The 22,258-nt window shown below is 42.4% G+C and overlaps 1 protein-coding gene across 7 annotated transcripts in view; it reads left to right on the top strand.

The window, feature by feature from the left end:
• DAGLA (diacylglycerol lipase alpha) overlaps positions 1–22,258 on the top strand; it is a 2,305,179-nt gene that overhangs the window by 1,745,617 nt on the left and 537,304 nt on the right. For all 7 annotated transcript variants that reach the window (XM_044059505.1, XM_044059506.1, XM_044059501.1 and 4 more), the window contains one exon: positions 17,617–17,704. In XM_044059505.1, coding sequence (XP_043915440.1) covers positions 17,617–17,704 — 88 coding nt within the window. The remainder of the gene's footprint in view (positions 1–17,616; positions 17,705–22,258) is intronic.

The raw sequence follows: 22,258 nt of genomic DNA, 5'->3' as shown, positions 1-22,258 counted from the left end.
AACGGATCTGTCACTCCCACTGCAGTCCTCACCACTGTCACACTACCCTCGTACATATCCTCTACCACTCTTACATACTTCTCTGCCACTCCCGACTTTCTCATACAGTACCACAACTCTTCTCTAGGCACCCTGTCATATGCTTTCTCCAAGTCTACAAAGACACAGTGCAACTCCTTCTGATCTTCTCTGTATTTCTCCAATAACACTCTCAGAGCAAACATTGCATCTGTAGTGCTGATGTTCATCGTGCATACAGCTGCAGTAATCACATATGGGTTCTCTGCCATCAGGCGGGTCCTCGGTCGGCCGAATTCCAAAGTCCTGGTCCGGCGTCAGTTGTCGTCGCCCTCTTCCCTGACGTCAGTGCGACAGGGGTATATAAGTAACAGCCGACGCCAATGTTCTCCAGTCTTTTTTGCCGCATGGTGCCCGAAGCAGAAGCAGTTCACAAGTGCCGGTCGGCCAGCTCCTGAATTTACGAAAAATTGGAAACCGAAGTCTTCTTTAAAGCTAAGTACCCCGTTGGGGAAACTTTTCTTGCCTCAGACCGATGTCAGACAAAGTTAACAATTGTATTTCTTGTGGGAAGCAAATACCGCATAAGGATTTCCATTCCCTCTGCATACCTTGTTTAGGTCCAGACCACGACGTCTCGGGCTGTCGCTTTTGCGCTACTTTCAATAAACGCACTATTAAGCATCGGGCGGAGTTCGCCCAACATTATTTTGGTAAAGCCTTTGATTATAAAATGTCGTCGGATACTCCGACTACCGTTTTGTCCAAAAAACGAAAGGACAAGGACCAACACGCGAGATCCGCGGTCTCCACCGACACCACGCCAAAACCGGCTGCACGTGGTCCGGTTCTCAGCGAGACGCCTATGCAGTCCCTGACTACCGACGACACTTCAATGGCGGTGTCTTCTGTACCCGAGACCGCTGGTACCTCGGCCCTAACTCAGACTACAACCACCGAAACCACTGTGAGTGTTGAGCCTCCTAATGTGGACAGGTCCACTTCCACCCAGGGTGTATTTAGACCCTCTTCTTCCTTTTCCATTAAGGCCTTCACTAAGTCCAAATCAGCCATGCATCCCAAGAGGCCTGTTGCACAGGCCCCATGCCTAAAAAGCAGATGCTTAAAATGGCTGAGGATTTAATTTCCTATATCAGGGGTTCCCAACCCCCTCCAGACAAGAGACCCAGAGTGGAGGAAGACTCTCCCTCTTCTGAACAGGGCTCCATTGTCTCAGAACATTCTGATGTGGAGGAACACTCGTACTCCCCTTATGAAGATTCTGATGCAGAACAGTCCATTCCTTCTGTATCTCCCCCAGAGGAGTTTTCTTTTGGGGAAACCTTGCACACCTTGAGGGAGCACTTCCATTGGGAAGGCCAAGACTTTTCTGATTCCAAGAAAAGGCTTAGGGAATTTCTTTTGTTACCTCAACACAGACCTCTGGCTATTCCTCCTGTCTTGGACATACTTGATGATGTTTACTCGGAGGCTTGTCTCAATCCGGATTCCCTGCCTCCTGCACCAGTCAAACCTGATAGGTATTACAGAGTCCCTAACTCTCACCAATTTCTTTTCAAAGCCATAATGCTGACCCTGAGACGATTTCTCAAGGCCCCAAGGGAATGAAGGCCTCTACTGCCAAGAATCCACTACCTTCCGAAAGGGAATCTAGATCCTTAGAAAGGGGGGGGGGGTATACACCTCGACCACCCTAGCCATGAGGGCCTTAAATTGTCAGTTCCATATGCTTAAATATCAGCAGTTTCTGTTATCTCAATTAAGAAACAAAATGTCTCAACCTGAACAACCAGATTTGAAGGAATTGCAGGATATGATACATAGTGCAGAACAAGTGGGTAGACACACCTTACAATGTGGTTATGATGCCTTAGAGGCCACGAGTAGAGCCGCTGCTACAGGAGCAGTCATTCGTAGACATGCCTGGCTTAGAGAACAAAGCTTGCCTGATCATGTTAAAGCTAAACTACTAGATGCTCCTTTACAAAAGGATGTGCTATTTGGTACTAATGCTGAGGAGATACTACGGAAAATTGAAGAAAAAGCTAAATCTATGCAAACTGTCAAGGCTTTTCTACAGGTACAGCCACCTTGTTTTAGTAGAAATTGGCCTACAAAAAACTGGTCCTTTCCAGCCACAGACAAGCCCCAAAGAGGTAGATACAGGCGCTCAAGGGGCAGAGGACAATCTCAAGGATCATATAGAGGCAGGCAATGGCAAACTCAAGCACCAAGAGGTGGCGGAGACAGTGCACAACAATACAGAAAGCAAACCCAATGACTTGCCCCTTTTCATGCCAAGCAAATCTCAGCTGGCAGCTCCCTTTGGAGGAAAGCTGGCACTATTTTCTGGAAATTGGCATATTATCACAACAGACAAATGGATCTTGGACATAATAAACAGAGGCTACAGATTTCATTTTCACACTCTTCCAAAAATGAGAGGCATGCCAAACCTGCCACACAATCAAAGGGCAGAGGCACAAATACAAATTACAAAACTCATGGACATGAAAGCCATTCAAGAGGTTCCGACTCACGAACAAGGCCAAGGTTTTTATTCCAGACTATTCCTGGTACCAAGAAAAGGAACCGACTGGAGACCCATTTTGGACTTATCCATCCTAAATACATTTCTACTCGTACCAAAATTCAAGATGCTCACATTACAGCAGCTTCTTCCCATGCTGGGCAAGGAGTTTTGGCTGGTAACATTGGACCTCAAGGAAGCATACCTGCATGTCCCAATCACACAAAGCTGCAGAAGATACCTCAGATTTCTTGCAGGTTCAATCCACTATCAATTCTCTGCATTGCCCTTTGGCTTATCTACTGCGCCCAGAGTATTCACGAAATGCCTGGCATCAGTAATTGCCTACTGCAGACTTCAAGGGATACAAATTTACCCTTATTTGGACGACTGCCTGATCCAAGCGGACAGCAAGCGCACTCTTCTAGAACATCTGGCTTATGCAACACGGTTACTGAATTCTCTGGGATACACAATCAACAAAGAGAAATCCAGGCTAATACCATCTCAGAAAATAACTTTCCTGGGTGCCAACTTGGACACAAACACCCAGATGGCCTATCTCACGCCAGAAAAACAAGGGCAACTAACTCAGTACTACAAAACACTAGCAAATTGTACCAGGCTTACTGCAAGGAAAATCCTGCAGGCTCTGGGCTTCATGGCATCTTGCATTCTTTTAATCCCATGTGCAAAGTTGCATATGAGAAAACTTTAATGGTACCTAAAAAGCCTATGGTGTCAACACAGCCACAACTTGGAAACAATAATACCAATAATTCCATGTTTGCAAAAGGAATTTCTATGGTGGGCCCAAGCATGTCAAACAAACACAGGTCTCCCATTCTGCAAGCCTCAAGCAAATCAAGTCATCACAACAGACGCCTCATATTACGCCTGGGGGGCACACATGACAGGCAGGTGCATTCAGGGCAAATGGTCCCAAAAGGAAAAGCACCTTCACATCAATCAAAAGAAATGCTAGCAGTAATAAATGCAATTACAGCATTCAAGGACCTCCTGCATCCAGGGCAATTATTGATAAAAACAGACAACACCACAGTAATGTGGTTCATAAACAAACAAGGAGGAACACATTCATATCCCCTGTGCAGACTAGCCATGACACTTTGGAACTTGGCTCTGGAATGGCAAATCGAACTTCAAGCACAGTTCTTGCCAGGTTTGGAAAACACGCTGGCAGACAATCTAAGCAGAAATATGACAGATCCACACGAATGGAAGCTGCATCCACAGGTGTTTACAAAGATAATCCAAGCATGGGGAAGGCCAGACATAGATCCCTTCGCCTCCCACAGGAACCATCAACTGGAAAAGTTTTGTTCAAGGACTTTTCATCCAAAGGCCTGGAGGGTGGACGCCCTTAAATTCAGTTGGACAGCATGGACAGTGTACGCTTTCCCACCTCTGCCTCTTCTACCCAAGGTGCTCTTGAAAGCAAGAGCAGACAGACCGAAGATGATACTGATTGCTCCAGACTGGCCAAGACAGCACTGGTACCCACTCCTAAGGAGTCTAACACATACTCCTCCCTGGCCTCTACCTCTAATGCCTCTTCTGCTAACTCAGCACAGCTACAAAACTCTTCACAGTCAGCTGAAAACACTCAATCTTGCTGCATGGAAAATTCCTTAACACCACAGCAGACCCTACTCTCCAAAGAGGTTCAGGATGTCATTCTGGAGGCCAGAAGGCCATCTACTAGGAAGACTTACTCCGCAAAATGGAAACTGTTTTGCTCTTGGAATGAGAAAAAAGGCCAGGACCCTAGAAAACTGAATTTGCCTCAGGTATTACAGTATCTAGCTGAGCTGCTGAACAGTGGACTTTCTTTTTCCTCCATAAAAATCCATGCTTCAGCCATTTCTGCAGAATTGAACACGGATCCACCGTTATTCTCTCATCCACTTTTAAGACAATTCCTCAGAGGGGCTAAGAATATAAGACCACCAAGGAAACAATCAGTGCCAGCCTGGGATCTTAATTACATTCTAGAAAAATTAACATTGCCTCTCTTTGAACCAGCTGCCTCAACAGATTTGCAATATTTGTCCTGGAAAACAGCTTTCCTTCTGGCCATTACCTCAGCTCGTAGGGTTTCAGAACTACAAGCCCTCATGGCTGTGCAGCCCTTTCTTGTCTTCCATCAGGACAGGGTTTCCCTTCGAACCAACCCGTCATTTATGCCTAAAGTGGTATCCAGGGTAGCTTTAAATCAAGCCATACACTTACCTACCTTTTACCCTAATCCTCAAAACAAAAGGCTGCTACATTCCTTAGACATCCATAGACAGCTACGTTACTATTTGGACAGAACAAAGCCTTTCAGGAAATCACAAAAACTCTTTGTGTCTTATGCTGTAGGAGCTCAAGGGAAGTCTTACCAAAAAGACAATCTCTAAATGGATAGGCCACTGCATACGATTTTGTTACTCCTATCATGGGAAATCTGTCCCTGTAGGCATCAGACCACACTCCACCAGGGCCACAGCTACCTCTACAGCCTTCCTCAGAGGAGTTCCTACCAAAGATATCTTGGAGGCAGCCACTTGGAGTTCTGTACATACCTTCACAAGACACTACCACCTGCCTTTATATTCCAAAACTAGATCAGGCTTTGCTACTGCTGTGTTGCAGGGCATTCTGGCTCACCCCAGTTCTACCTAGTGCCTACCACCCTGTGCGTAGCTTTGGGATTCTACCCATATGTGATTACTGCAGCTGTATGCACGATGAACATAGTACAGTTTTGTACCTACCATAAATGTAGATGTTCGAGTGCTAATACAGCTGCAGTACAGGTTTCCCTCCCTCCTTCCCCTCTAGGTACAGGAATAGTGGCTAACACCTCCTCATACAACTTATTTTGGGTTATCCTCATATGGTGTATTTGCTTGCAACTACTCTTTTTTGATAACATTGCATTGCTTGTATATATCATATATTTATATATATATATAATTTATCTATTGCCTTCCTTTTGGGGGCACCTGACATCTGGGGCAAGAAAGACTGGAGAACATGGTGTCGGCTGTTAGTTATATACCCCTGTCGCACTGACATCAGGGAAGAGGGCGATGACAACCGACGCCGGACCAGGACTTTGGAATTCAGCCGACCGAGGACCCGCCTGACGGCAGAGAACCCATATGTGATTATTGCAGCTGTATTAGCACTCGAACATCTACATTTATGGTAGGTACAAAACTGTACTTTTCCTGGCATGAAACCATACTGCTGATCACTAATCATCACCTCCCTTCTTAACCTAGCTTCTACTACTCTTTCCCATAACTTCAAGCTGTGACTGATCAGTTTTATCCCTCTGTAGTTAATGCAGCTGTGCACATCACCCTTATTCTTAAAGATAGGTACCAAAACACTTTTTCTCCACTCCTCAGACATCCTCTGACTTTCCAAAATTTCATTAAACAATCTAGTTGGGAATTCCACTGCCATTTCTCCTAAGCACCTCCATGCTTCCATTGGTATGTCATCTGGGCCAACAGCCTTTCCATTCTTCATCCTCTTCATAGCTGCCCTTACTTCCTCCTTGCTAATCTGTTTCACTATCCCCACATCATCCATCCTTCTCTCTCTCTCATTCTCTTCATTCATCATGTTGTTAAGGAGAGGAATGCAGAAGGTCAGATAATTGTGGATTTTGCGAAAAGGATGGACATGGCTGTGGTGAATACGTATTTTAAGAAGAGGGAGGAGCATAGGGTGACGTACAAGAATGGAGGATGCACACAGATGGTTTATATCCTATGTAGGAGGGCCAGTCTGAAGGAGATTGGAGACTGTAAAGTGGTGGCAGGGGAAAATGTAGTTAAGCAGCATAGAATGGTGGTCTGTAGAATGACGTTGGTGATCAAGAAGAGGAGGAAGAGTGTGAAAGTTGTGCCAAGGATTAAATGGTGGAAGTTACAAAAAGGATGATTGTGAAGTGGAGTTTAGGGAAGAGTTAAGACAGGCACTGGGAGACAGTGGAGAGTTACCAAATAGCTGGGTAACTACAGCAGAACTACTAAGTGTGACTGCTAGAAAGGTGCTTGGTGTGACATCTGGACAGAGGAAGGAGGACAAGGAGACTTGCTGGTGGAATGAGGAAGTACAGGAGAGTATACAGAGGAAGAGGCTGGCGAAGAAGAAGTGGGATTGTCAAAGAGATGAAGAAAGTAGACATGAGTATAAGGAGATGAGGCACATGGCAAAGAGAGAGGTGGCGAAAGCTAAGTATAAGGCATATGGAGAGTTGTATGAGAGATTGGACACTAAAGAGGGAGAAAAGGACCTGTACCGATTAGCTAGACAGAGGGACAGAGCTGGGAAAGATGTGCAGCAAGTAAGGGTGAGAAAGGATAGTGAGGGAAAGGTACTCACAAGAAAGGAATGGGAAGTCTAATCAGCTTTATATATAATGGAATAGTAACTGCATGCATTGTGTGTGTGCGTGTGCATGTGTGTTTGTATGTGTTGATCTGATCACTAGTTAATTTACTGTGATTTTCTTGTAATTACTGTTGGACTTGCTTTAATAAAAAGCAATAATCTTTTTAATTTGTTGGTTTTCAGTATTTTAGGTTTGTGAAAGAATGTGTATATGTTTAATTGTTTGTGTCTTTCGGCTTTTACCGGTTAGGGGTTGCCACAGGGGAACTCCAGTCCGTAAATGATTGGTAGTAGATTTTTACATGCCGTGTTGCCAGCCCTGACGCACAACCTTCAACGAAGGTACACCCATTCAAGCATGTCTCCACACAGAAGACGCTCTAGCTGAGAATCGAACAGGGCAACGTCTTTCTGTGAGGCGACAACGCTACAGCAGCACCACCACCGCAGTAATGTGTATATGTTTAATGTTGATTAAAAATCAAGTAATGAAGCTACATCTGTATACATTGATAAATACCATAAGATCTTTCCCAGGTTCCTATTGAATTGTCAGCAGCTTAGGTTGTCGAATGCCTAATCATCAACACCTAAGCGTCAAACACTTACAATAGTGAATGGCCACATCATAGACTTCTTTCCTCGGGAATGAATTCACATGGCCGTTATCGGGGGATTTGCACTTCCTCCAATGTAGAGCGATCTTGGAGTTGGTATATTTAGTAAGGGGGTGTGGGGGGTGAAGCCCCCCACTATGTTTGGGTGTGTTTGTTTATTTTGTTTGCGGACGGTCACCCGAATTCTTTCCCGAGAAAAGAATTTGATGATGTGCGCTTGCTATTGTTAGCTTTCGACGCTTAGGTGTCAATGTTTTAGGATTCAACAACCTAAGCTGTCGATGGTATGATATAGATGCTCTTTCCCATTCACTTGAGCCACAACCAACTAATGGAGATGTGAGCCCAGTTTAACATTTTATTTGAAGGGCAGTTCTTCAGAAATGCAAGAACCCGCTTATGCTGAACTACAGTAATTGAAAATGATTCCAAGTAAATGGTGAGTGAGTAGAACCCACAGCCTTCTGATCATTTGACATCAGTTGTAAGTGTGCTACCCTCCTGAATTAGAGACATGTGTGTATATATATATATATATATATATATATATATATATATATATATATATATATATATATATGAATATGAATAGAGAGAGAGAGTGAAACATGTGTATGCGTTTGTGTGTGTATACCTATATACATTCATAGATATATATATATATATATATATATATATATATATATATATATATTTATATATATATATATATATATATATATATATACAGAGAGAGAGAGAGAGAGACATACACACACACACCATCAGAACCAACATCATCATCTTCATCATCTTCTTTCGGCTGTTCCCGTTAAGGGTCGCCACAGCGAATCATCTATTTCCATTTCTTTCTGTCTTCTGCATCATGCTCTTTCACACCAACCGCCTGCATGTCCTCTCTCACCGCATCCATAAACCTTATCTTAGGCCTTCCTCTTGTCCTCTTACCTGGCAGCTCCATCCTTAGCATCCTTTTCCCAATATACCCAGCATCCCTCCTCAGCACATGTCCAAACCAACACAATCTCGCCTCTCTTGCTTTGCCTCCAAACTGTCCAACCTGAGCTAACCCTCTAATATACTGATTCCTAACCCTGTCCATCCTAGTCACACCCAGTGCAAATCTTAACATCTTTAACTCTGCCACATCCAGCTCTGACTCCTGCCTTTTTGTCAATGCCACTGTCTCCAACCCATATAACATAGCTGGTCTCACTACCCTGTTGTAGACCTTCCCTTTCGCTCTTACTGGTACCCGTCTGTCACAAATTACTCCTGACACTCTTCTCCACCCATTCCACCCTGCCTGTACTCTCTTCTTCACCTCTCTTCCACATTCACCATTACTCTGAACTGTTGATCCCAAGTACTTAAACTCGTCCACCTTTACCAACTCTACTCCCTGCATCCTCACCATTCCTCTACCCTCCCTCTCATTTACACACATATATTCTGTTTTAGCTCTGCTGACCTTCATTCCTCTCCTCTCTAAAGCATATTTCCACCTCTCCAGGGTCTCCTCAACCTGGTCCCTACTCTCACTACCTATCACAATGTCATCTGCAAACATCATAGTCCACAGGGCCTCCTGTCTAATCTCATCTGTCAACCTGTCCATCACCACTGCAAATAAGAAAGGGCTCAGAGCTGATCCTTGATGTAATCCCACCTCCACCTTAAACGTATCTGTCACTCCCACTGCAGTCCTCACCAGTGTCACACTACCCTTGTACATATCCTGTACCACTCTTACATACTTCTCTGCCACTCCCTATTTCCTCATACAATACCACAACTCCTCTCTAGGCACCCTCTCATATGCTTTCTCTAAGTCCTCAAAGACACAATGCAACTCCTTCTGACCTTCTCTGTATTTCTCCAACAACACTCTCAGAACCAACGTAATGACTGTAACTTCACTGACTTTACCATATATTCATATATACACACATAACACAGTGCAAAGGTAAACATCAGTGTAGCAGAAGAAGGCACAGTGCCTATTTCATCATTGCGAGTTTTTCTCATACATCCCTTTGACTAGTTCTGCCATCAGAACACTTCAGGGTAGGCCACATGTTCCTGTGGGGGCATTAAACAGACCAGAAGACCTCCTTCCTTTTCCCTTCTCCAAAATACTACAGAAATTCAGCATGCCAAATCATTTTATGAGCTGAATTCATTGAAGTGATACCTTCACAGTGAGTTATCAGTTAACTAAGTAGTTTACCTGTCTATCATTACTGGACACATTTTGGAAGGTAAGTGTTGAGGAACATTGCATTCCTGGAGATTTTATTCAGCGATGCATAGTTATCATTGCACTCCTTAAGCATGAAACATAGTAGTCAGTCATGTTTAATCAGCTGTTGTGTTTAGCTGAACTGCTGCTTTTGACATCAGCAGGTCACAAAACATTGGGGTAAGGACATTTCTAGGTATGATTCATTCGTTAAGCATGAAACAGAATAGTCAGTCATGTTTAATCAACTCGTGTATTTAGTTGAACTGCTGCTGTTGATATCAGTTGATCATGGAACTATCAGTTAAGGATGTTTCTCCGTAACCTAAAGGTTGCCTGTTCTTGGAATTTGATATTTAGAAGTGCAAGCTATATCAGGGTTGCAGGGACTTCCTGTTCTGCAGAAAGCTTTCTTTTATGGTTTCGATAAAAATTGATGATGTACATAAATTGCAGTGATTTTTAGTGCAGTGCTTTGCTAAAGATCGTTTATTAGCAGTATGGATAATTGAGATAATTAAGAAGGTGTGGGCACATAGAATGATGTTGACATGTATGTATTCAATATAAATGGGGCTGTAAGGACAGAATGACAGTATATGCACACAAAGAAATTTTATTCTTAGTGCCAACAGTACATTTGACTGAGGTGTCTGGGACTTTTGAAATGCCATGGACCTAATTTAAGGGACTCTAAAAGACAACCATTGTGAAACTACAACAGGGCCAACAACTTTCTCCATATTAAATAAGTTTTAGTTGGAGAAATTAGGAATAGATTGTGTTCATTGGATGACTTTATGTTATGAGAATAATGGCCTGCAGTGTTATGCACTTTTAGTTATGAGAATAATGGCCTGCAGTGTTATGCACTTTTAGTTATGGGAATGGTGGTCTACAACTGCTCTGTGATATCAGCAAAGTATGAACAGTCTGGCTTCACATTTTGCCCTGTTCTAGTGGAAATATTTGAAACAATCTTGGACATGCTGACTTTGTGCACTGCAGAAATATGATATTTATGTGCATGTGTTTGTGAACTATTTAACACAGAATGTTGCAATCTTTTGATGTACTGCCTAATGCAATACTTTGACATTTCACTGCATATGTCATATACAATAATGTACTTAGCTGTTTACCTTGGTCTGTCTAAAAAGAATGTTCTTCCCAAACTGGTTGTGCAGCATATTCCTTTTTACAACAAATTCAGAGCAAGATAGTACAGCTATCATTTCACATTCCATCCCCATTTGTGAATGGGCCCCTAGGTAAAAAGCATGATCAGACTTTGTCAGGATGAATTTTAAAGTAGGTGTCGTTGCTCTGTGGGCTTCCATAAGACCTGTGTTTATTTCCTTTTTTTTGCTGCACCATTTTATTCCTTGATGCCTATTGTAGGCTTTTCATCCTCTGCCTCTTTACTTTTGCAGCTTCTTTTACTCCTAACAACTTGGTCTCAGCTGTTCTCGCACACTTCCATGCTTATTGTTTTCTTCCATCACCACAATGTTCTTCATCTCACATTGCTGCAGTCCTAACACTTGGGTAGTCCGCTGTCCCTCGGTCGGCCCGAATATCAGAGTATAAGGCTGACGTTGGTCAAGGCGCATTTGACTGACATCAGAACGTCAGGGTACAAATGCGCATGACCGACGTCATATCCTCAGTCTTTTTTGCCGCATGGTCCGATGCAGAAGCAGTGTTGCAAGTGCCGTTCGGCGTTCTGAAATTTTCATTCGGAGTTTCAGACCGAAGTCAGAGTTGGTTAAGTACCCGTTGCGGAATATTTTGTTTTTTCTTGCCTCAGTGGTTTACCGGATGTCAGAAAAAGTGAATAACTGTATTTCTTGTGGGAAACAGATACCGCATAGGGACTACCATAATTTGTGTATACCTTGTTTGGGACCTGAGCACGACGTTGTTGGGTGTCGCTTTTGTGCTAGGTTTAATAAACGCACTATAAAGCGTAGGTTGGATTGTGCCAGGTTAGTTTTTGGGAAGCGGTGCAATTACAATATGCCGTCGGATGCTCCGACGCCGGCTTCTTCAAAGAAGCGCAAGGACAAGGCAGTTAAACCTAGGTTAGAGGAGTCGTCCGAACCGGACGCCGGTTCTTTAGAGACGTCAGTGGAACCGGTGGTTCCGACGGAGGCCTCTATGGAGTCCCAGGGAGAGACTGTGTTTTTACAGGATGTGGCCTCCCAGGAGGCAGGTCAGGCTGTAGGGGCTTCTCAGGTAACTGTACTCCCCTCCCTTCCTAAGGTGACTAGGCCCTCTCTTTCTGCTTCCAAGGCTTCCCCTAGAGGCAGGTCTAGTTTTGCTTCTGTGGGTGTCACTCCTAGTTCTTCAGGTTCTGTGCCCAGAAAGCACATGCTTAAAATGGCAGAAGATTTAATTACTTTAATTAGAGGCTCTATGCCCCCTCCTGATAAGAGGCCTAGGATGGAACCTGTGTTAGGGGATTATGAGCAGGCTTCGGATGTGTCTGAGTCTTCGTCTGAAGACTTGCAGGAGTATTCTCATTATTCTGATTCTGATGTGGATGATTCTACTCCTTCTGCTTCTCCTCCTGAGGATTTTTCTTTTTCAGAGACCCTGCACTCCATGAGAGAGCATTTTAAATGGGAAGGTCAGGATTTCTCTGATTCCAGGAAAAGGCTTAGGGAATTTTTGTTTTACCCCAGCATAGGCCTTTAGCTATACCTCCTGTTCTGAATGTAGTGGAAGATGTGTTTGCAGAGGCTTCTTAATCCTGATTCTTTGCCTCCTGCTCCTGTTAAACCGGATAGGTATTACAGGGTGCCTGAAGCTCATAAGTATCTTTTAAGAGTCCTAGGGCAGACCCAGAAACTGTTAGCCAGGGGCCTAAGGGTGTAAAGGCTTCTGTTGTCAAGAATCCGGTTCCTGCAGATAAAGAGGCCAGGGCCTTGGATAGATGGGGAAAGAAAGTTTATACTTCTTCCACTCTAGCCATGAGAGCTTTGAATTGCCAGTTTCACATGTTGAAATATCAAAATTATCTCCTTTCACAGTTGAAATCTAAGGTGGATGCTCTGGCGGAAGGTATTGATTGTAAAGAGTTACAAGATTTAGTGCATGTTTCTGAACAGGTGGGTAAGCATTCTTTGCAATGTGGTTTTGATGCTGTACAGGCCTCGTCTAGGGTGGCTGCCACTGGGTCAGTTCTTCGCAGGCATGCCTGGCTGAGGGATCAAAATTTGTCTGACCATGTTAAAACTAGGATTTTGGATGCCCTTTGCAATCTGATGTCTTGTTTGGTTCTCCTGTTGAGGCAGTTTTAAAGAAAATGGAAGACAAGGCTAAGTCTATGCAGACTGTTAAAGATTTTTTGCAGGTTCAGCCTCCAAAGTTTAGTAGAAATTGGCCTACTAAAGGGTGGACGTATCCTTCTTATGATTCCCAGTCTAGGGGTAGATCTAGACGTGGCAGGGGCAGAGGTCAGGGCTCTTTCAGGCCTAGGACAGGGAGTTCTCCTGCACAGTCTTCGGGTGAGGGCAGGGGTCAGTCCTTTCGTAAACAGACCCAATGACCTACCTTTTCAGCTGCCAGAACCTTCTCGCCTGGCAGCACCTTTGGGAGGAAGGTTGGCACTTTTCAAAGAAAATTGGAGTTTGATTACCCAAGACAAATGGGTACTGGATATCATACATCACGGTTACAGGTTTTATTTCCATACCTTGCCTCCTTTCAAAGGCATGCCAGACATTCCTCCTCAACAAAGAATAGAGGCTCACAAGCAAATTTCTCTGTTACTCCAAATAGGGGCCATACAGCCGGTTCCTTTGCCAGAAAGGGGCCTAGGATTTTATTCTCGCCTGTTCCTTGTGCCAAAAAAGGGGAACACATGGAGACCGATTTTGGATTTATCTATCCTCAACACTTATCTGGACATTCCCAAGTTCAAAATGTTGACGTTACAACAGCTTTTACCTCTACTGGGCAAGGATCACTGGATGGTAACTTTGGATCTCAAGGAGGCTTACCTTCATGTTCCTATCAGGCTAAGTTGCAGGAAGTATCTGCGTTTTCGGACTGGGACTTCTCACTATCAGTTCTCTGCATTGCCCTTTGGCTTATCTACTGCACCCAGAGTATTTACAAAGTTCTGGCTCCAGTGATAGCATTCTTCAGGCTGAAAGGAATACAAATCTATCCTTATTTGGACGATTGCCTGATACTGGCTCAAGGAAGGGACGAGCTTCTTCGACATTTGGAATTTGTCATAGCAGTGCTAAGATGCCTGGGGTATTCTGTGAACGAAATAAAGTCCAGTCTAGTACCCTCTCAAGACATGTGCTTTCTGGGAGTAAGACTGAATACAGCATCCCAGATGGCCTTTCTAACCCCGGACAAACAAAAGAATCTTTCCCTTTACTTCCATCATCTATCTCTTCAGTCCGGGCTGACTGCAAGGACAGTCCTTCAAGCCTTAGGGTTCATGGCATCTTGTATTCTGGTGCTTCCCAATGCCAAACTGCATATGAGGAAGTTGCAATGGTATCTCAAAATGTATGGACACAGCACTGCCAACATCTGGACACTGTCATTCAAATAATACCTTGCATTCAAAAGGAATTTTTGTGGTGGGCTCAGGAATGTCACCTAAACAAGGGACTCTCTGTGACCCGGCCAGAGGCGAGTCAAATTTTAACAACAGATGCCTCAGACAGAGCTTGGGGAGCTCATCTAAATGGAAAGTGGATACAAGACAAGTGGCCTGTCAGACTACAGCATCTACATATCAACTTGAAGGAGATGTTAGCAGTCCAGTTTGCATTAATAGCTTTCAAGGATTTACTTCTTCCAGGGCAGGTGTTGATTCTAACAGACAACACAACTGTCATGTGGTACATCAACAAGCAAGGGGGAACACATTCTTATCCTCTATGCAGGCAAGCAATGATTTTGTGGGAGACTGCTCTCAGTTTACAACTAAGTCTTCAGGCAAGGTTTCTGCCGGAGCACAGAACTCCTTAGCAGATGTGTTAAGCAGACAAATCATGGATCCCCACGAGTGGAAACTGGATCTTCATGTATTTCAGAAATTGACAGTGTCCTGGGGAACTCCAGACATAGATCTGTTCGCTTCTCCACTAAACCACCAGCTGCCAAAGTTTTGCACAAAGCGGTTTCATCCCACAGCTTGGAAAGTGGATGCTCTTTCTTTCAGTTGGAAAAATCTTCATGTGTATGCCTTTCCACCTCTGCCTCTCCTCCCAAAGGTACTTCTGAAGGTCAGACAGGACAAGCCAAGGATGATTTTGATAGCTCCAGATTGGCCTCAACAGCACTGGTACCCATTACTGAGAAGTCTGATGCGGAAGCCTCCATGGCCTTTGCCTTTGATTCCTCATCTGTTGTCCCAGGAGGACAGTCATTTGCTCAATGTCAAGCTTCACTCTCTTCACCTAACAGCATGGCATATTCTGTTTTAAACCATAAAGGGTCTCAACTTCCACAACAAGTTTTGAATGTGATTTTGGAAGCTAGAAGGCCTAGTACAAGGAAAGTGTACGCAGATAAATGGAAGAGATTTTTATTTTGGAGTGCAGCTAAGGATTTGGATGTTTCTGAGCCTGATTTAAGTGTGGCTCTTCAATATCTTACTGAGTTATTGGACAAAGGTTTGTCCTTCTCTTCTATTAAGATTCATGCTGCAGCAATTTCAGCTCACTACGACTGTGACCCACCATTGTTTTCTCATCCTTTGTTCAAGCAATTTCTTAGAGGGGCAAAGAATATAAGACCCCCACGTAGAGCTCCTACTCCTGCTTGGGATCTCAATTTTGTGTTGGAGAAACTCACTCTACAACCTTTTGAGCCTGCAGCTACTGCTGAGTTGAAATATTTGTCATGGAAGACTGCTTTTTTGTTGGCCATTACCTCTGCAAGAAGGGTTTCTGAATTGCAGGCCCTTATGGCAGTTGAGCCTTTCTTAATTTTCCATAAGGATAGGGTATCTTTACGTACTAATCCTTCCTTTATGCCTAAAGTGGTTTCTAGTGTGGCTTTAAACCAAACTATTCATTTGCCTACTTTTATGCAAATCCCCAAACTAAAGGGGAAAAGATTTTGCACACTTTAGATGTACACAGGCAGTTGCGATATTATTTGGACAGAACTAAAGGGTTCAGACAATCTCAGCAGTTATTAGTTTCTTTTGCTTTGTGCTCTCAGGGCAAGCCCGTGTCAAAACAAACTATTTCTAAGTGGATTGGATTTTGCATTGCTTTCTGTTATTCCCATCATGGCAAAGAGATTCCAGCTGGGATTAGGCCTCATTCCACTAGGGCTACTGCCACTTCAACAGCTTTTGAGGGGTGGCTACTAAGGATATTTTGGAGGCAGCCACTTGGAGTTCAGTGCATACCTTCTCTAGGCATTACCACCTTCCTCTGTACTCTAAATCCAGGGCTGGTTTTGCCACTGCTGTGTTGCAGGGCATTTTGGCAGCCCTGCTTCATTATAGTTTAGCCATCCTCCCTTACCTCTGCTTTGGGATTCTACCCAAGTGTTAGGACTGCAGCAATGTGAGATGAAGAACATAGTACAGTTTTGTACCTACCATAAATGTAGATGTTCGAAGATCCACATTGCTGCAGTCCAATTTACCCTCCCTCCTTCCCCTCTGTAGTTTGAGGTGGTTGTGTGGCCTGGGTTATCCCTCTGAGGTATAGTGTATATATTGTATATATTGTACATATTTTTGGTGTTAGGCTGGTGGGTTGTTTAGTTGTTGTCTATGGGTTTTGACCTTTCTTTTTAGGGTCTTCTGACATCTGGGGCAAGAAAAGACTGAGGATATGACGTCGGTCATGCGCATTTGTACCCTGACGTTCTGATGTCAGTCAAATGCGCCTTGACCGTCAGCCTTATACTCTGATATTCGGGCCGACCGAGGGACAGCGGACTACCCAAGTGTTAGGACTGCAGCAATGTGGATCTTCGAACATCTACATTTATGGTAGGTACAAAACTGTACTTTCCTTCAATGGCTTCCTTCCTTTTATAAGTGTTACTTGCAGCTTTCACCTTCATATTTCCTGTAATTCACTGTTATTTCTTTGTTATTGGTGACTTCTTTGCTGACTTCCTCTATCTCTTCTCATTTTGTCCTTGACAATTTAAACTCTGCCTGTCTAGTCCTCCTCTCAAAGTGTAGATGAACCTGGATATTTAGGGGTTCATACTACCATTTATATTTTCAGCCCATTTATTTATTGGTCCTTGACTTACAGTACAATTGATAGATGCCTCGTCCTTGTTTTAGTTTGAAATAGAATGCCTGTATAGATTTTGCATGGTACTAGAATGCTATGATGCTGCAACTCAGTAAGAAGCATTTAACTTCTCCTTTTGTTCGAAAATACTGTCTGTTTCTCATACTGAATACCTGTAGTGTAAACAATTTGTGTTAGTATATTTAGGTTTATTTTGTACTGTAAAGTACTTGACATTTTACTGGTTGCCATTTTTGTTTTGCTTATTTGTATGTCAGTAATGACCATTGAGATTTGTATGCTAAATGTGGTATGTACAAATATATACATTATATCTCTCTTGATTTACTGTTAAATGTGATATGTACAATATTTGCATTGTATGTATTGTTCTTGTTGAAAGAGCTTAAATATTCCAGCTTGAATTGTTAGATGAAAAAAAAAAACTACTGAAAACCGATTTTGTGAAAAAGTCTGAGAGAGATGAATATTTAGTTCAAGACTTCTTCTTTACTACTTTTTGTACAGTCATCGTTTAGAAGAGGGGCAGGCCAGCACCTGGACCAGGCGACTGAAGGTTTTTCTGTGTTGTACTCGAACTAAAGATTCTCAGTCTGTAAGTAAATTCTTTGTTACTGGCACTTCTTTTGTAATGTTGTTTGGTGGCAATATGTGGCATACTTTTGGAGGGGTGATCTGGTCTGATAAAAGACATAGCTGCTAAAAGGCTGACTATGGGAGAAGTAAGAACCTTTATAGGGCCACTGTCTCATGTCGTCCAAGTGGGTAAGTTTGGTTAACTTCAGCCACTTGTTTTGTGGCCTGACAAAAGACAGGGTGAGAAAAATAATTTCAAAATTGTAAACTGTTTCTTTCAAGCCCCCATACTTTGTGTTCCCCAATGACAGGCTTGCTTTTAAGATGAATCCTACTTTTATTTTCAGATTGACTATAGAGTATAATATAAACAATTTTTTAACCTGCATGTTTGCTTTCCTTAGTCTTCTAAGGGAGGTGAATATCTTATTGATAGGTTTATAGGTGAATACTAGGCTGTCTTAAAGGGCTGTTTTAAGCCTAATCAATAACTTGAGGTCAGAATCAAGCCCTTTTTATCTTGTGCCTAAGATGCAAAGACCGTAACCTTTATACCAAAATGATTTCCCCCTATACCAAACCAAATCCCCTCCATACATTCATTGAATGAATGTCCACAGACATCCCTTTTCTATGCCAGGAGAACCATGTTTTTGACAAATATGACTGTTTATTTATTTTCTTTGTCAGCTCCATGTAGGAAAGTCTCTAATCTCACTCTTTTCTGGTATTAGCCAGATAACTGAGTTTGGTAACATTAAACATGGAAACCCCTTACCTGCATTTCCCAGGGCTCATGGAGCTCATTCACCTTTTTCCATAACATCTCTTTAGAAAATGCTTGTAAAACCAAAAAATAAAGTTTTTTGAAGTTTTTTAGGAAACAGTGTAAGGTTGGTGGAATATCCAGGTCCATGTTTTCATTTGAGGCCACTATTGCCTGTAGTGTAGGGTGGCAACCAGGAAGATTAGCTAAAGTCTCTATCCAATTGGTTAATGAGGATGGACATTCTGTGAAAGAGAAACACTATGTGTTTATCATACCGATAGAGCTGTAAGAGGTCTATCCTTTGTAATACACCCTTCCTCTGTATTCATCTTGGGTCTGTATCACTTCCTTGAAAACACAAGTACTCGAACACCTATCCATCGAACCTAATACAGTGAACAGCTATATATCGAATGTCCACATAAGCAAATGTTTTTACCAGGGCAAAGAGCTGTCCAACATCTAGAAATTGCCCTTTTCCCCACTGTAATGCAATCTCGGAGATGGTATATTTAAGTGGGGGTGGTGCAGCACCCCCCCCCCATTGGGGGTGTGGGAGCATAATCTATACTAGGATATACTGCAGTTTGTTTATTGCTTGGCATGTTGTATAGCTAACTCTTTGCTCCGGGAAACGTTTCGCTGATGTGTAGGTTTGAAGAAAGGATCATTCGCTGTATTGGCGTCAACAGATAGGTGTTCAAGTTCTTGTGTTTTTGCAGAAATTATATAGACCCATTCATTTTAGGTGTATCTGATCTGGTCCATCTTTTCCTTTAGTCCTCTGTTTTGATTTACTTTTTGCTTGGCAGTAGTACAGATGAAATCGAGAGTGTAGCACCTGGTTCATTGCATGAAGGGAGAAGGATACTTCAGAACATCATCGGAGAGGATGAGACTTGCATTATACTCATGATACCAAACAATATACATAACATTTCATTTTATTAAGTGAGCAGTTCATTAACCAAAAGAATAAAATATCCTGGAATCTTTTTAAACAATGTAGTAGTTGCAACCAGAATGAAAACTAAATCTTAATCAGATTTTAGTGAAAAAGTGAATTTCCTCTCAACTTATAAGTCATCTGCATTTTTTATTTCAAGATTTGTTTTTAATTGGCTTATTTCTATATATATTAACTATGTGTAAGAAATCATTATGTTCTGATAGTAGTGTTAGTGATCCAAGACATATAGTTTCTGGCTCTCTTAGAGTTAAAATAATGTAGAAAACTTTGGTACTAATGCTTCCTCTCTTACATAACACAGTAGCGCATTAATAGAAATGAAGCATCTCATTCCCATATTAGACCGGATCTATATTGCAACATCGAACGCTTAAAACAGCAAACAATGTTACATTGACACACTTTCAGCGAAAACTGAAAATGTTGAATCCGAAGAACAGCGATTTCTTTCCTAGGGAAAGAAATCACTGTTCCAACCCCCACAAAAAAAAAACACATTACACACTTCCAAACACGTACCCGATCCTAATTATACCCCCCAAAAAACCAGTAAACAACTAAACACACATATGCACTTAACCCAAACATACATTTAACGAAAAAAGAAAACGATAAACATTTTAAACCATATGCACTTACCTTAACCCGCACCCTAACCCTAACGTCAGTAACTCTCGCACATTCACATAAAAAGCTCCAAACACATACACACTTACCTTAACTCTACCCCCCCAAAACAAAAGTAAACAACTGAAAACACATACCCACGGAACTCAACCATACATTTAACATAAAGTATACAACAGTAAACACTTTCATACATATGCACTTACCTTAACATGCACCCTAATCCTAAGGTCAGTAACTGTTGCACAATCACGCTCGGGAGCTATACCGGACAAAGGACCACACTACACTTCAGAACACGGCAAAACAACAAAGCGGTCAAGCGACTTCGTTCCCAGGGAAAAATTTTGCTGAACAGCTGCTTCGCTGTTTTGCTTGTTTGCTCTAAATGTGTTGACGAAAACGCATTTGACATAATGCGTTTTCGTTGAACTCATAGGAACCCATTAGACCTGCCTGACTTAAAATGGAAATATTCACAAACCATTTAAATCTGGAACCACTTGCTTTTAGCAGATGTGTACCTTGATTATAAATTTTGTAATAACTCACTAACCTGAAAATTTTAAGTTTGAACCTTAACTTAGAGCATTTATCCCAGCTTCGGTAGACATTTCTCTCCTTCTTTGTAACTTGCTTTTCTGATTGCTTAATGTATGGCCTGGTTTGCAAAGCTGTTGATTTCAGTAATACATCAGTGGTCACATGTATCACACATGTTTGGACACTTTTGATGTTCTTCATCTCAAGCACTACTGCAGTAGCCAAGGATGTAACAGCCAGATAGCTTCCAAAGCTTCAGGGCAACTTGCTGGCACCCAAACCATTAGCCAGCTCAAGCTGAGTTAACTAAGAAGATATGTTTGGGTGCCAAACCCTTCATTGCTTTCCTGCCACTGAACAGTACAATCCTATGAGGCTTTTGAGGATCAAGGGTTGGCTTGTGCTGTTCGTTTGCTGGGCAGATAAGTACCCTTCAGGTGAAAAAAAACTTCCTGTTTAAAAAAAAATTGTTGCTGTTTAGGAAAGTTTAAAGCTAGGATTTTATGTTTTAACTGTAATGAGACTGCGTTGTATTTTTAAACTGGAGCTCTCTTTTTTTTCCGCCAGTTTAAAAGTTGTTTAAGCTATTTTTATGACAAAGTGTTATAAAGTGCTTTTTCCTGTGTTTTTCTGAGAAAAAATGTGACTTTTAAAGAATTCAAAATTTTGCCAGCTTCTTGCTCCCTGTTTATCCCAGGAAAGAGGTACCATTTTTGGTTTGATTATAGAACAAACTGTTAGTTCCACAGTTGGTCCTTCTGGCCACATAAAACAAAAATTTAAGCAAATAGCCTTTGCTACCACAGCAGGCTAGCAATTTTCCTGAGCCACAAGTGGGTAGCTCTGATGTGGCCATTAGTTGTACCTCAAACCACTCATCTTCTACCAGAGATCCCACTGGTGTAGCACCTACAGCCACTATGGACCAGGGATTAGACAGATCTTCTGTGAATGTTGGAATCCTTCAGTGGGCAAGAGAGAGACAGTCTTTTCAGACCTAGGAGAGGGAACAGCAAAGACTTCTCTGTTTTGTCAGAATATTCCTGGAAAAGTTGCTGTTGCCATTAATAATACCTTTGGCCCAAATTTCCATGTCAAAACGTATCTACTCCTCAAATTTACTTGGACAGGAGTAATTTACTGGACAGGAGTAATTTACTGGACTTGGCTCAGGGTTTAATTCAGACTATTAATCCTTCTTATAAAATAATTTCTGGTAAAAGAAGGAGGGATGCCTCTTTTCCAGAAGACATTCAAGATTTAGAATCTGGACAGGAAGATGAAAGGAAAGATACAGTTTTTTTCCTCATTTCTGATTCTTCCTGTGGGGGGGGTTACCTTCATCTGAGACTATTTCTAGAATGTTCCAGTTAACCATCCTCTAAAGGTCCAACCCTATCTCACCATCAGACCACTACGATCCAGCAACAAATATCAATTAAAGGTTACTAGAGCCAATAACATTGCTGGAGAAGCACTATTCTCCAGCGCTATAGCCAAGTTATGGAACACCCTCCCCCCACAATAACCTCTGTACCATCATGCACCCACTTCAAAGCTTTATGTAAAGCACACCTAAAAACATGCTGGCTATGCCCTTGTAACTCTCCCCTCTAACTTCTCCCACTCCATCTACCCTCTACCTCTCTTCTAGCCCACAAACT

Source organism: Protopterus annectens, chromosome 17.part0 (assembly GCF_019279795.1).
Source record: "Protopterus annectens isolate FY-2018-M chromosome 17.part0, PAN1.0, whole genome shotgun sequence".
Lineage (NCBI taxonomy): Eukaryota > Metazoa > Chordata > Ceratodontiformes > Protopteridae > Protopterus > Protopterus annectens.
This window is presented reverse-complemented; position numbering and strand designations above follow the sequence as displayed.